Here is a 14,129-nt window from a genome sequence, read left to right on the forward strand (position 1 = left end):
ACTATATACTATATACAATTTTTTTTTTTTTTGGACTATGACTAGTGTGACTTTTTTTTGAATATTTCAGACGACATACTTTGATACTTTACTGAGCAACTGCTAAAAAAAAAAAGTCACTTTTGGACTTTTTTTTTGTTTCAGTTAACCTTTGGTTTGACGTTGTGTGGCTTACCCTTAGAGGGACTCGCTCTCTTTGAACCTTGCGTGTTACCTCGGCGGGTAAACCGTGAACCGTGCGTGTTACCTCGGCGGGTAAACCGTGAAACTCGTGTGTTACCTCGGCGGGTAAACCGTGAACAACGCGTGTTACCTCGGCGGGTAAACCGTGAACAACGTGTGTTACCTCGGCGGGTAAACCGTGAACCTTGCGTGTTACCTCGGCGGGTAAACCGTGAGCAACGTGTGTTACCTCGGCGGGTAAACCGTGAACCTTGCGTGTTACCTCGGCGGGGCTCGAACCCGTGTCTTCGTGAGGTCGTTTCCAGCTGTGGGGCTGCATCGTAGACCGCTGGACTATCTTCGGCGCCGGAGGATGAACCGCGGCAGGAGAAAGTGGTTCAAGGAGTTCACTCAGAGTTTCCAGTGACTCAGCCGACAGTCTGGTTAACTCAACAGGTAAAATATTCTCCTTCACCAAAGTTGATATTAATGGTTCAGATTCCACCTGTTGATGGTGATTCAACTTTTAGTGAAGTTGAAACGTTTGGAGAAATTGAAAAAGTTTTGCATACTCTACACATTACAGGAAAATGTACCTTGAAAACATGTATATCTACTATTCAAAGAATGTCTGCGGCAATTTTGGTCGCATTTTAATGAATATTTGTGGACGGTGGAGTTATAGGTTGCAGTGAGCTAAAGATTTGTCACAATGCTGTTTGACTCCTGGGAGGGTTGGTGGTGCAGTGGTTACCACTGATGCCTCTCAGCTAGAAGGTTTGGAGTTTAAACTCCTCCATTGTCATGAATTTTAAAATAGAATCATGTCGTCCAAGTTATGAAATTATAGTAAAAACTCACCCAAAAGTCATTTTTGGGTGAGTTTTTGGACGACATGCTGCGCATGTTGGTAAATGTAGCTGCCGGGGCATCTGCTAGCGAGCCATTTGGCCACGCCCACTCGCGACTCCACTAAAATACGAAGTTTTTCGCCGGGAGAGACGCGTGTACCAACTTTCATGAGTTTTTCAATATGATAAAACCTCCAAAAATGCAGTTGTTTACGGAGAATAATAATAACGCGTAATAATAATTCCTTGAAGAACAATAGGGCTTTCGCACCATCGGTGCTCGGGCCCCAAATATTGCTTGTGTGCTTGAAACGATCGGGTTTTTTTTTTTACCTGCCATCTTAGTTCTGCAGATGTGCATGTTTGTATTTATAATATATTAATATCATGCATTGTATGTGTATATATAAATCTGTGCAAAGGGATCTGCAGAGTCTGTCAAAGTGACATGTCTTGTCTGTATTTGCTCATATGGTTATTTCTTACATGTCATATATATAAAAATATATATGTATTTAATAATATATACTTAATTTCTCAATATAGCCTACTTCATGTTTTTATTCTTAGTTTCAAAGACAAAATATTTTGAAAAGGCAAATAAATTACAGCTTTGTGTTTTTACAGAACTTCAGGTGTTCTCTGCCAATTTTTTTTAATTTTTTGTTTCAAAATTCAAGTTATGTAGGCAAGGTCTATCCTGATTTTAATTTTTCTTTGATTAAAATCTCATTAATGTCCTGTTTCTGTGCTGTCTTGATTGGACCTCACTAGACACAGGCAAAGTGTAGATGCGGCCAATTTCTCTTATATTCCCCTTCTGAAAATCAAATAATTTCAGACTTAAGATTGTTTGTCTTACAGACAAATGTATTTATTTTTGCAATCTTTAAATCCCATAACTTAAATATGGAAAAATGCAAGAAAACAAAAAAAGGAAACAGGCAACCAATCACTTCCTAAAGAAATTTGGTGTGTCAAGCATTTTCATTGTAACACTAGGAATGTGTTCTTTATGTACATATCTATGCCGGCTACTTTTATTTACTAAAATAATATTTACAGTTTCTAGACATGGACATATCTTCAAACTCATCAAATACAAATATATATAGAATTTGTATTATTGCATACAAACTAATAGTTCTGCAATAGCAATTGTTTGGGCAGAACTTTCTATTTCTCTAATGGGTGATTGGATTCAGTGCTGATACCGGGCGCTTAAGAGACACATGGAATGCAAACACAAGGCGTCCCTTCCTGTACGGCGCAAAGGAAACAGTTGTACGTCAGAATCGGAGTTTAATCTATTGCATCATTCTTTAATTTATTAAAGGACGTCAAACCTTTGAGAGAGTAAAGCACACCGTTGTCACACATAAGGATGGCAAAATCCTCAACGGGTTATGTCCAATGGGAGGGGCAGGGGGCGGGGGGAGGACACACACACACACACACACACACGCACACACAAAAAAACGAATCCACAAAAGTGGCTGTTGGGGATTGAGAAATGGTCCCAGGTATCGATGTTTCTACTGGCTAGATGGTGCGTGGTGGTAAATGCAGTGATGGGTGCAGTTTGCTTGTCTGACAGATGTTCAGATCTCAGTCCACCTCCATCTCTTTTGTGCCAGGCTTTGTCTGCTGGCTTCCCTTTGTGTCTCCCTTCCCTTCTGTTCCTTGCTTAGCTGACGTGCCGTTATGAGCTCCACTGTTTTGCTCATTCACTTCAGGGACCTCCTCCACTGTGGGCTTTGGCCTGTTGATCACGGGATTACATGCATCCTCCAGCTCCTGGTAAGGAAGTGTGTTGGCAGAAGAAAATGAGCAGATCTGATTCTTTCTAATGGAGTAAAATATTCTTATTCAGTTGATCACATACCTGGATTTTGGCGATGATGTCTGCTACTTTGACAACGGGATCTTGAGTTATCGCAAGTTTGCTCTGTGCATTCATCTTGCTGTTCATCCAGCCCATGCTTTCATTCACACACTTCTCTACAGTGCTCATTTCCTCAGCACTCAAATGCAGGTATCGCTCATCCTAGGAAAAAAATTTGGGAAAAAGAAAATCATTAGCAGGTCTTCATTCATAGCTTATACCTAGTTTATAACTACCATACCATTAATTGTCAATAAATTCCCCTCTTTGGTTTTACTAAACTTTCACAAATCCAATAGACATGTTTAAAAGCCCCCCAAAAAACATTTAGGAAAGTGTGTAGATGTCACAATAAACTGCTGAGTCCTCCAGGATGTGACCTGAACGACTGATTGTTCAATGATATGCAGGATTTGTAAACTGTACCTAATTTAATTTACCAAATGGCAGACCTCACAGATTCAGGAGTGTTTTACCTTCTGCTTGTAGGAATCTACAAACTTCATGTAGAGTTGCAGCTTCTTTCCCAGCTCTTCAAAAGCCCTCGGCCTGTCCTCTTGCTCTCTGTGCCGGTCCTGAATGGGCTGACCCAGCGTCTGGAAAATATCATCGATGTTAATGTTGATAGCTTTTGCCATTGTAAAACCTTTATGTTTCTCATAGTTTATAAAATCTCATCCGTGAATGAAAGCAGAAATTGTCTTTGTACTGAATGCAAACCGACCTTGAGTGCATCTAGCTTCTGCTCATAGACGTGTTTGGGTTGGTCCTCGCCGTCCTCGTACAGCCAGTTCTCCGTGTCCTCCAGCATCAGTGTCAGCCGGTTACTGTCCTGTTAATAATAGCCAACCATAAAACGGCCCTTATTAAAATCATTTGCTTGGTGCTTCCTCTCTGTCGTAATAGTTTTCACTTCATCAGGGTGACTGTTGTTACGGAGGCATGGAGGAAAGTGTCTCTTACCTCCTCAGTGATGTATTTTTCATAAATTCCACAAAGTTTGTCGCGCAGATCATATACGTACTCTTCCACAGCATTTTTAGCGTCGTTCAGCTCTTTCACCAGTTTGTCCTGAACAATCATCTGACGCTGGAGGGGAAAAAAAACCCACAAAAAAATATCTCAGAGGAGACGAACAATAACAGGAATACCTAAAAATAGAATTATATCTAACAACAAACTGTAGCATCAAAAATTACATTTGAGTTAAATGAAGTCCTCTGACACAGTCCAGAAACATTTATCGACCAATACCGTTTACCAGGATACCAATTAAACAATATGTAATCGATTTGTAATATTTATTACTTATTATTTATTAATATTTATTTAAATGAATATTTTCAAATGGGCGTCCTGTATAATAAGTGGTTGGTTATTTTAAAACATAACAGCTTCTGTATCCATTAAACAAACATCGTGGCTCCACTCTGGACCAATCAGCTGCTTAGAAAATGCCCGGCTGGAACAATAACCAGCAAAAGTGCCCCAGGAAACAATTACATGCATCATGCATGCATGAAGTACATATCAGGGTCTAATTCCTTTGTATCTTTTTGGGCTCTGCGAATCAGCATTTCAATCAGAGCTTGACTCAGCTTTTTCAAAGACCGAGCACTCACCTCATACTCCACAAAGTCAGTCAGGACATCGCTGTCAAGCTGTCGGATGTTGTTGGCCACGATGGGAAGATCAACACTCTTCACCTTGACTTTGGGCTTACTTCCTCCTGCTGTTGGGTCCTGCTTTTCCCCCGCTGCCCCCTCCTGGATTTGTAAACCAGAAATAAGACTTTCAAACATGGGGGCACGTCGGCAAATTTAAATGATCCGTTTTTTAGATTATTGACATGATTGCATGTCATTCAAGTACAGATGCATCAACAAGCAGCTCCGACGTGAATTCCGCAGTTTAGAATCTACAAAATTCTTACAACGTTTTCTAGGTTTATGTTGCTTAAATCTCAAACAGAATAAAAGTCACTGTGGATCATGTTTCTATAAAGACTAGATTATTCTGTCTGAAAAGCTACATGTGTATAAAACCTGCCTGACTGATGCCAGTATTTTCTCAGTATAACACAGCATATGGATTTGGGTTTTTAAAAACATACCGTGTTAGTGCACCATTTAACTACAGACCAGCTAACCTTATTGCTGGAACTACTGTCCTCGTTCTGCTGGTCCTGGCTTTGGCCTTCCTGGTCCACCTGCATTTTGGTCTGAGAAACAACACACTCAGTTAGAAAATTAGATTTTTTTTTTTTTTTTCAAGTATATGTTAAAATGCATGAGAGTGGTTACTGCAGGGAGAATATCTTTCAAACATCTTAATGTTATTGTAAGATATAGTTGCTTTTAATGTAGCTAAAAATCCTCGGTGATGTAATGAGACATCCACAGTCTGATGATGATGGTCAATAACTAATCCACAAGCTCTATACAGTCTCTAGAGGCACATATTTCTTTATTAAAAACATCATATTTTAGTTGTTTAAATGCGATGGTCTCATTGGATCATCATCTGGAGAAACATCTGTACCAGGTTTAATGGCGATATCTCAAATAAATATTGAGTTATTTGACTGTGGATCAAAATGTTGGACCAACAGACTGACGACCGTGACAAAACTCATCTCACCTGCTCCTCTGCTCTGCCTTCATTTTGCACCATTGGCTCGGAGTCAATTTGCATGTCCTCTCCTTCACCTTTCTGCTTCTCAATCAGCGAGGCGCTGGACACGCTGAAGATGCCGTGGACGTTGACGCGCACTTTGACTTTCACTTTGGAGCTGTCTCCATCTGGCTGGGGAACCACATTCTGTACTGAAAAACAGCCTGGGAGCAGATGGAGAGAGACCAAGTGTTATGCTGCTTCTATAACAGGACTGCAACATGTTCCCGTGACCGACCGGCGGAGGTTGCAACAAACTGCTGTCCCACCTGACAGAACACAGCCACCTACCAAGCGCACATACGCACACAGGCCATGATGCTGTTACTACAACCCATCTGAGGGAGACTGTGCCTTATTCCTAATTACCATCCAGGCTGGAGATCCCAAGAAGGACTCAAATGGGCCAGCTACTAGGGCACATACAGCAGTCTGCTGTGTTGCTGTAAACACGTGTAGCTGCTAAAAGGAGCCAGACAGTCATGTTAAACTGCTGTGAATCAGCCTCTCTATGAAAACTGAGTAAAGACTGATCACTTTGATACTTCACCTATCCTGTGGTCCGGGTAGGGGAGATCTTGAGGGCTGCTGTAGAAGGCTTCGAGGTCAAAGGGTTCCTTCTTGTGGAAGGTGATGACTTTGGAAAAAGGAGCAGCGTGATTCTTACTGAACACCTCACACTCTCTGCAACAAACACGCAGCAGAAGAAAAAGCAAAGTCAGGTTGTGGAAAATCGACAGTCAGCACATACTGTATCTTCAAGCTGGCGGACCTAGCTTGGATTACTATGTAGAGGGATGACTAAAGAGAAATATTGTCTTATGTTACTGCTTCATTTAGAGGTCTTTACCCCAGCCCATCCTCTGTTGGTGACTTCCAGCGCAGAGTAATGGGGAAGGGAACCACGTCAGTGATGGAGAATTCACGAACTTTAAATGCTGGAGACAAAATTGCACACTACACCCAAACGCACCACACACATACACACACACACACACATGCCATTATATGCAGTTGTATTATGAACAACGGGTTAATTGTATAGTAGATTGGAAACGAAATATGTGTCCGAGACAGATACTACCTGAAGTGCACAGCCTCTTGCTACAGCTTCGTCTGCATTGAGTGTGGTGCTGATGTCTTTGCAGAAAAACTTGGCGATCCTCTCTTTGATAGCCGGGATTCTTGTAGCTCCTCCAACTACCTCCACTGCATAGATATCATCCCGACTCAACTCTGCCACAAAACACATACAGTGATGAAAGGATTCTTCCTTTATATAACGTTCAAATTGGACATCTTTGGAAGTTAAACTAAATTTAAGGGACATACTTGAGTGTTCGAGGGCTGTTTTCAGCGGCATCTCCACTCTCATCAGATACTGAGCGCACATGTCTTCAAACTGCCCCCTGCAGGTTACAAATGAGGAAGGAGCCATATTCACAATGCTATATGTCCACAGTAGGAATGCATGATGAGGAATAAAAGAAGAAAATGTGTACCTGTTCATCCTGCTGGAAACGTCAATGTCGTTCATGAAGCACTCGATATTCAGAGGCAGGTCGGAGGAGTTGGCACTCATCAGCTTCTTCAGCTTCTCGCACTCCTGGTGCAGCCGCAGCAGGGCCCTCGGGTTGTCCCGCACGTTGAGCTTGTACTTGCCCTTAAACTCCTCGCAGAAGTAATCCACCAGTGCCTCATCTAAATTACGCCCACCGAGGAACTGGTCGAACGCCGTGGCGAGAACCTGACAGAGCAGATCGACGCGTTAGCGGTTTCAAAGTACAGGTGTGGGCGTGGCTTCGGACAGAAAACAAGGAAAAAAGGCTAACCTTGAGTTTGCCTTTGTTAAAGGCCGTGATGGAGACCTGGAATGATGAATGTCCCATGTCCACGAACACCACGTTTCTTGGCCTCTCTTCTGGAGTAGGAAGGTCTTGTTTGTAGATCCCATAAGCCAAAGCCACTGTCCATGAGAAAGACATTTTTTTTTCATCACTGTAATGTCTTACATTTTTGAGATGCAACATTTTACTAGATCTATCCGAAATAATGAACTAACATCTCAGATAAGTCTTTTTTTTTTTTTTTTTAGCTTACTCTAATAGATATAACCTTTGCAAAGATTGGTGTCATTCCAAACCTCGAAGACAACAAATATTATTCCACCTTACTCTAACGCCTTCATTTTTCAAATTTCACTATTAGCAATTTATCCGAGAACACTGACCTGCTGTCGTATCATTAATTAGCCGTAGACAGTTCAGCCCTGCAATCTGTGATGCATCAAACACGGACCGTCTTTCAGCATCTGTGAAAAAACCCGGGACCTGTAAAACAGAGCACACGTCAGTATGTTTCCTTTGGATTGTGTTGATCGTCTTCCGTAATGTTTTCATCACTCACAGAGATGACACAGTCCACCACCGGCTTCTTCAGGGCGCTCTCTGACGTCTCCTTCAGCTTGGTGAGCAGCATCCCCGTGATCTGCTCGACTGTGAACGCCTTGTCTTCGTCCAAATAACGCACCTGTAAACAGGATGCAAAGGTGATGTGTGTGTAAAAAAACAACAACAACAACAACAACATCTGTGCATCCCACTCCCTTATTGTGATCAGCATCATGGCTGAATTAAAAGAACAAAGGTGTGCAGTGACAGCAGGAAATAATCAGGGTCAGAGAGGAAGCTGAGAAAAACAGAAAGCAGCAGAAAAGAAGTGGCTGGAAGCTGTACCTTAATTCCAGTGTTTCCATTGGCCAGTTTATGTAAGCTGTAAGGCAGTTTGGGTTTTTCCGCTTGGATAAATGGGTCATCAAACGGTCTTCCGTGGAACTTTTTAAAGCCATGAACTGTATTTTTGAAGTTTGTTATTACCTGAAAAAAAAAGAGGGTACTGTTATAGTTCACAAATGCCACTTGTAAAGATCATAATGAAAGAGACTACAATTAATTTCATCGTCTCAATGTGTAATGTTGCTTTTATTACAGGAATAAGACACATTTCAATGGATGAGCTTACTTGACCCTTGGCTGCATTTCCAATCATGCGATTTTTGGAGGCCAAAGATACACAAGCCCTTGATGGAGGAAAAGCACATCAGTAAAATTAGGCAGGCTAAATAATCCTGTTAACAGATGTGCCAGATGAGCAGAACTGTAATTGACTGAATCAGAAATGTTGCCACTGAGGAAATTTCACAAGGGAGTCTGTGGAAGAACCACAAACTAGGGCAGTGAGACGAACCAGTTCACCTTCAAAATCTTCCTGTCCAAAGGAAGAAAATCATTTACACTTGTCTTTTTTAGCAGCAGCAGATCCTTGTGTTTACTGACAAAGATGAATGCCTCTGGTTCACGGTTCCATTTCACACTGGCCGACAGTGACAAGTCACTCCCTTGTTTCACCTTGCCACAAAAATATCCCCATTTACTTAAAGGTACAATGCTGCGCTCATTCTCCTTTGCAGCTGCACATCCACGTTTGCAGGATGCTGCGGGGGGGGGGGGGGGGGAACAACGTGCAGAAAACAAACGGGGAGTATTGTTCTTGTAAAATGAGTTAAATCATTTTATCCCATTTAAATAAAGACGGTTAAAAATCCCCCCCCCCACCGGGATTAAATCCACTGTCGTTTCCGGGCCGGTCCCTGCAGCCTATAGACGTTAAAAGATGTAGCTTTTTTTTTTTTTTTTCAACAGACCACATCAGATCGCAATGTCATGTAAAAAAAAAAAAAAAAAAAAAAAGAACCTATTCATTTGCCTTTCCAGCCTTTTATGTTAACATGTGCCGTAAATGACAAATAACACCATGTCTTTATTAGGTTGCCTAATTCATCCAACTTTGTCGCGCACTGCGCAGCTCAGAGGTTCTTATCAGGAGACATGTCTGTGAGGAAAAACGTGTCATTTCTAGAAGCCGACAAAAGCGACATTTTGACCTGTTATAACCTGCCGTGACGGCGGATAACCGGTAGTTACAGGCCTCACCACCACCACCACCACCATCACCACCATCATCCCCGCAGCCGCCTCTATAGGCTGCTATACCGCACGGCCGGTGCGCTTCTCCGTGCGCAAACATTGCGTAACGCAAAGCCAGACCATTCTCCACGGTGATGATGATGTCTGTCAATATTTATACTTACGGTGTGCATCTGTCACTGTAATCATTGGCAATGGTTTCAATGCCACCGCTCCTGGCCACAGCGATGTAACAATTTTGGAAACCCACATCAATGCCCACCACTGACATGATGAGCGCTCTCAAATTCACCTGCACTCACACTTATGAGGTTTAAAGAAAAAAATAATAATAATAATAATAATTAAAAAAAAAAAAAAAGATAGAATGGCGGTCTGTTCCAAAATTAAACGTAAATCAAGCGTGTCTTCTGCCCTGTCAATATACTAGACAGCGAGCTGAGGGTGAACTAACTGCAATTACGAGCTGTTACGTAAAGTCAAGCTGTTTATAGCGGACTCATTCAGTGTTAATCCCGGGGAAGCGATGATGTCCACGGCGGATTCTCCCACTCCTCCTGGACAGCCCTAATATCACCCAGCGGCTCGAGCAGACGGATGCCCCTCTAAGCCCCGCCCCCGAGGACGTCCACGATTGGCTGCGTCGCACCCTCTGGGGTTTACGCGATTGGCGCAACAACCAATCGATAACAGAAAACTCTAGAACCTCTATGAAATGGGAACTTGGGAGTACGTCACGCAGCGAAATGGTCGACAACTGTGCCCTGAATTACACCTGTCAGACACAGCAGCTCCGTTTAAATCTAACCTGCATCTGGGTGGACGTGTGTACAGCAGTAATATATATATATATATGTATACAAGTACCATTACAGATGTGCAAATATTACCTGAAGCTTGCAAGAAGTGATGCACAGCGTGCAAAAAAAAAAAAAGCAAAGTGCTGCCTGAAAGATATTGCTGCTGGGAAAAATTAAAAAATAATAAAAAAAAACCCTGAAGATTAGTAACACGTGGGTCTTGCCTACGTGTAAAAGTTTTGTAATATGATGAACTGTGCATCTGAACAGTAATACTGCAAATATTGTCACTATATATTTGTAAATATTCAAACAAATTGTCAGTACATGTTGTAACCCCCCCCCCCCATAACAAATGGAATAACCTTATTTATACAACATGGATTTGCTTGTGCAAGATTGACTTAAATATTTTTTTCATTATTTCATTTTGTTTTTGCATAAATAATAATAATAATAATAATTAAAAACAAATATAATCAAATGTTCAGAAAGAAAGAAAGAAAGCTTTATCAGAGTTTGTCAATAAAACAAGCTTTTAACGTATTTTTTTTTCATATCATTGTATTACAAAAATATGTAAAAACATTGCAGCAAGATGAGATGTTCAACATTTTGTATTCAAGCCAACAATAAATACGATTTCTTACATTTTTATTTTATTTATTTTTTTCAAATGCAGTGAAGAGATGTTGACGGTCCGTAAATTCATATTTAAAGTGGACTCCTTTTAAAAAAAAAAGGACCCATCGTGTTACTGGTGGTGTGTTGAACACTCGTCCTTCCTTCCTTCCTTCCTTTCCTTCCTTCCTTCCCTGCTGAGGACTTAAAAAGGTTTCTTCATATTCGAACTGAGCGCGAGCGGCCTGAGAGGAGAACCGGAAGTGCCGGTTGAACAAGCCGAGTCAGCCAGCGGGAGTGTCGGTCGGTCGGTCGGGCTTCTTTTTTTTTGTTTTTAACTCAGATTTAACAATGGGGCTGTTCGGCAGAACACCGGAGAAACCACCAAAAGACCTGGTGAGTACCGGCGGCTGGAAGACCCCGACTGTCTTCCGCAGTTTTGGTCCGTAGTGAGAAAGAAACCGACGGGTTAGCCTTTAGCTGGCTCCGCTAACGTTAGCTGTCCATGCTATCCGTTGGTACTTTCTGAGGAGAAGAAAGAAAGAAAGATCAAACTAAGCCATCAGCCCGTGTGACATGAACCGATATTATTCAAACGGTACACGCGGTGTTTTATAGGCCTCAATAACCGGTCTTGTTTTCTGTACCGGTTAGCATTCGGGCTAACAAATGTTTTGCTGGCAGTCACGTCGATGTAAACAAACCCCTGCTGTCGCGACTCTGGCACAAATCAGCTGTTATACGTTGCTATAGTTACAACTGTGATGTGTGTATGTATATATATATATTATAACTTGTAATGTGTCATTTCAGATCAATGAGTGGTCTCAGAAAATTAGGAAGGAGATGAGAGTGATTGACAGACAAATCCGAGGTAAGATGCAAGTCAGCAAGAGATATGCTGTGATTTATACAATTAAAAAAAAAAAAAGAAGCAAAATGTCCATTCAATTTGTGCATTTACTGTCTTGTCGTTTGACGAAGAGAGCGTCATAAAATGTTCTTTAACTGGAGTTCAAAAACAATAAAAGGAAATGAATGCAGGACCAGGAAAATGTAAAAGTCTTGTGTAAATGTTAAATTTCTGGTGTGTGTGTGTAACCCGTTCGTTTTCAGATATTCAAAGAGAGGAAGAAAAAGTCAAAAGATCCATCAAAGATGCTGCCAAAAAGGGCCAGAAAGACGTGTGCGTGGTCCTCGCGAAGGAGATGATTCATTCAAAACGGGCCGTCACGAAACTTTACGCTTCCAAAGCCCAAATGAACTCGGTGCTTCTCAGCATGAGGAATCAGCTCGGTGAGCGTGGGGGCCACGGTTAGCTGGGTCGTTGGTTTACGTCGTCAAAAAAAAAAAAAAAAAAAAGAGTCTGCTTGACAATCGTGGAACCCGAGTAAAGGTAATGTTTTTGTCTTCTTTGCAGCTGTACTGCGTGTCGCTGGGGCCCTGCAGAAGAGCACAGAGGTCATGAAAGCCATGCAGAGTCTCATCAAGATCCCGGAGATCCAGGCCACCATGAGAGACCTGTCAAAAGAGATGATGAAGGTCAGCGGCAAACCCTAACGCGAATAGATCCGATTTACAGTCGGGGTTGATTTGACTCTTGAGTGCACTCGTATTTTATCCTTCAGGCCGGCATCATCGAAGAAATGCTGGAAGACACGTTTGAGAGCATGGAAGACGGAGAGGAGATGGAGGAAGCAGCAGAGGAGGAAGTCGACAAGATCCTCTTTGAGATCACAGCGGGTGATGAAACTTGTTTATCTAAATCGCAACACATTGTCCCCAATAATAAAAGTTTTGACGACAAGTTATTAAAACTGAAACCTCTGGACCCGTGTGCTCCGTTAGGTGCCCTCGGCAAAGCGCCGAGCAAAGTCACGGACGCCCTGCCGGAGATGGAGCCCGCCGGAGCCGCCGCCGCTTCGGAAGATGAGTCGGAGGAGGACATCGAAGCAATGCAGTCAAGACTGGCAGCTCTGAGGAGCTAAGGTGAACTGCCCCTGCTCTGTCTGTCAAAGTCAGTTTGCGCACTCCTTAAAGGACAGAGACTATTCTGGTGCAGGGTTTGCAGTGCTCAGCACCCCCCTTTTGCTTCATATTATATTTCCACATAATCATTTGGGGTTAACTTTGTGCTACGACAAGTTTTTTTTTCTTTTTATATATATATATATATGTATATATATATATATATATACACACACACATATATACACACACACATGTATATGTATATATATGTATGTATGTATATATATGATATATATGTGTATATATATATATATATATGTGTGTGTGTGTATATATATATGTGTGTATATATATATATATATATAGAACCTCTGGTCTTCTTGGCAAGAAGAAAAGTTTGTTTTGATTTTTGTCTTTTATTATTATCAGGGGAAACCCTCGGTAAGTGTTTATTATCCAAAGTCAAACAGAAGGTTGAAGAAGGTGTATATAATGTAAGTAAGTATGAAAAGCCTGCTGTGCCTACAGTGCTTCATCATATTCTTCTTCTGTCCTAAATTATGGACGGGTTGTGGAGGTACTTGGGTATTTATGATCCAAAAAAAAGTGATTGAATAACTGGATAGATCACCATTCAGAAATAGTTTTAATTTCTTGGGATACATTTTGTAAGCAACAGCTGTTCTGTTTAACAGCAGCCTATGATATCTGAAACACTAGAGGTGAAGGGTGGATTTTGCTTTTGATAGCTAATTTTCTGTACAGGCAAAGTGTATCTGTTCTATATGTGGTCATATATGTTAAGCACACTCATCAGAAAAATGCACGCATACTACCGTAACCCATTTTTTTTAATTTTTTTTTTGCATTCAGCTTGTAAAATGTTTGACTTTGTGTCACAATTGAGTTCCTTCTCAACAGGCAGATGCAGAGGAAATAGAAAAGTTGGTTCGTGTATTGTGGACGTATTGTGTGTCTAATTTTTCTATGTGAAAGGAGAAAAAAAAATGCAACAAATAAACTTTTAAGAACAAAAGTGACAGTTACTAATAAGTCTACGATGCCTGCTTCTGATCACACTAACTTAGTGTCTTTTGACGTCACAACAGATTTGATATCAGGAATAAGGGCCGTTTTGGCAAGCAACAGCCCCCTCAGCAGGTCAGAAAGTGTACTACAT

General features: G+C 41.5%; 2 protein-coding genes across 2 annotated transcripts; one reads left to right on the forward strand and one right to left on the reverse strand.

Annotated features, from left to right (window-relative positions):
• Positions 1-1,856: 1,856 nt before the first annotated feature.
• Positions 1,857-10,147, reverse strand: hspa4l (heat shock protein 4 like). The gene is made up of 19 exons (XM_069714902.1): positions 9,722-10,147; positions 8,593-8,650; positions 8,307-8,447; positions 7,978-8,100; positions 7,802-7,901; positions 7,404-7,537; positions 7,074-7,318; positions 6,904-6,980; positions 6,656-6,807; positions 6,422-6,528; positions 6,122-6,255; positions 5,539-5,735; positions 5,048-5,119; positions 4,521-4,664; positions 3,862-3,987; positions 3,623-3,730; positions 3,375-3,494; positions 2,899-3,060; positions 1,857-2,810 (listed from the first exon to the last, which is right to left on the reverse strand). Exons 1-19 carry the CDS (start codon positions 9,826-9,828, stop codon positions 2,622-2,624), a joined length of 2,496 nt encoding a protein of 831 aa, XP_069571003.1. The 5' UTR covers positions 9,829-10,147; the 3' UTR covers positions 1,857-2,621.
• Positions 10,148-11,228: 1,081 nt separating this feature from the next.
• Positions 11,229-13,168, forward strand: chmp3 (charged multivesicular body protein 3). Its single transcript, XM_069714899.1, has 6 exons — positions 11,229-11,374; positions 11,792-11,852; positions 12,095-12,274; positions 12,399-12,520; positions 12,607-12,721; positions 12,827-13,168. Exons 1-6 carry the CDS (start codon positions 11,330-11,332, stop codon positions 12,964-12,966), a joined length of 663 nt encoding a protein of 220 aa, XP_069571000.1. The 5' UTR covers positions 11,229-11,329; the 3' UTR covers positions 12,967-13,168.
• The last annotated feature ends 961 nt before the right edge of the window (positions 13,169-14,129 follow it).

The sequence above is a fragment of the Brachyistius frenatus genome, unplaced genomic scaffold, assembly GCF_029030835.1.
Source record: "Brachyistius frenatus isolate BFR_SWC_R1_liver_20210118 unplaced genomic scaffold, ASM2903083v1 Contig_136, whole genome shotgun sequence".
In the NCBI taxonomy this organism is placed as follows: Eukaryota; Metazoa; Chordata; class Actinopteri; family Embiotocidae; genus Brachyistius; species Brachyistius frenatus.

Excerpts from the sequence above, each read along its gene's own strand:
- chmp3 (XM_069714899.1), top strand. The coding sequence starts at position 11,330 with ATGGGGCTGTTCGGCAGAACACCGGAGAAACCACCAAAAGACCTG. Across the intron at positions 11,375-11,791 it reads AGAAACCACCAAAAGACCTG|ATCAATGAGTGGTCTCAGAA; the intron begins GTGAGTACCGGC and ends GTGTCATTTCAG. Across the intron at positions 12,521-12,606 it reads TGTCAAAAGAGATGATGAAG|GCCGGCATCATCGAAGAAAT; the intron begins GTCAGCGGCAAA and ends TTTATCCTTCAG.
- hspa4l (XM_069714902.1), bottom strand. The coding sequence starts at position 9,828 with ATGTCAGTGGTGGGCATTGATGTGGGTTTCCAAAATTGTTACATCGCT. Across the intron at positions 8,651-9,721 it reads TACAGTGACAGATGCACACC|GGCTTGTGTATCTTTGGCCT; the intron begins GTAAGTATAAAT and ends TCCTCCATCAAG. Across the intron at positions 6,529-6,655 it reads CAAGAGGCTGTGCACTTCAG|TGTGCAATTTTGTCTCCAGC; the intron begins GTAGTATCTGTC and ends GTTTGGGTGTAG.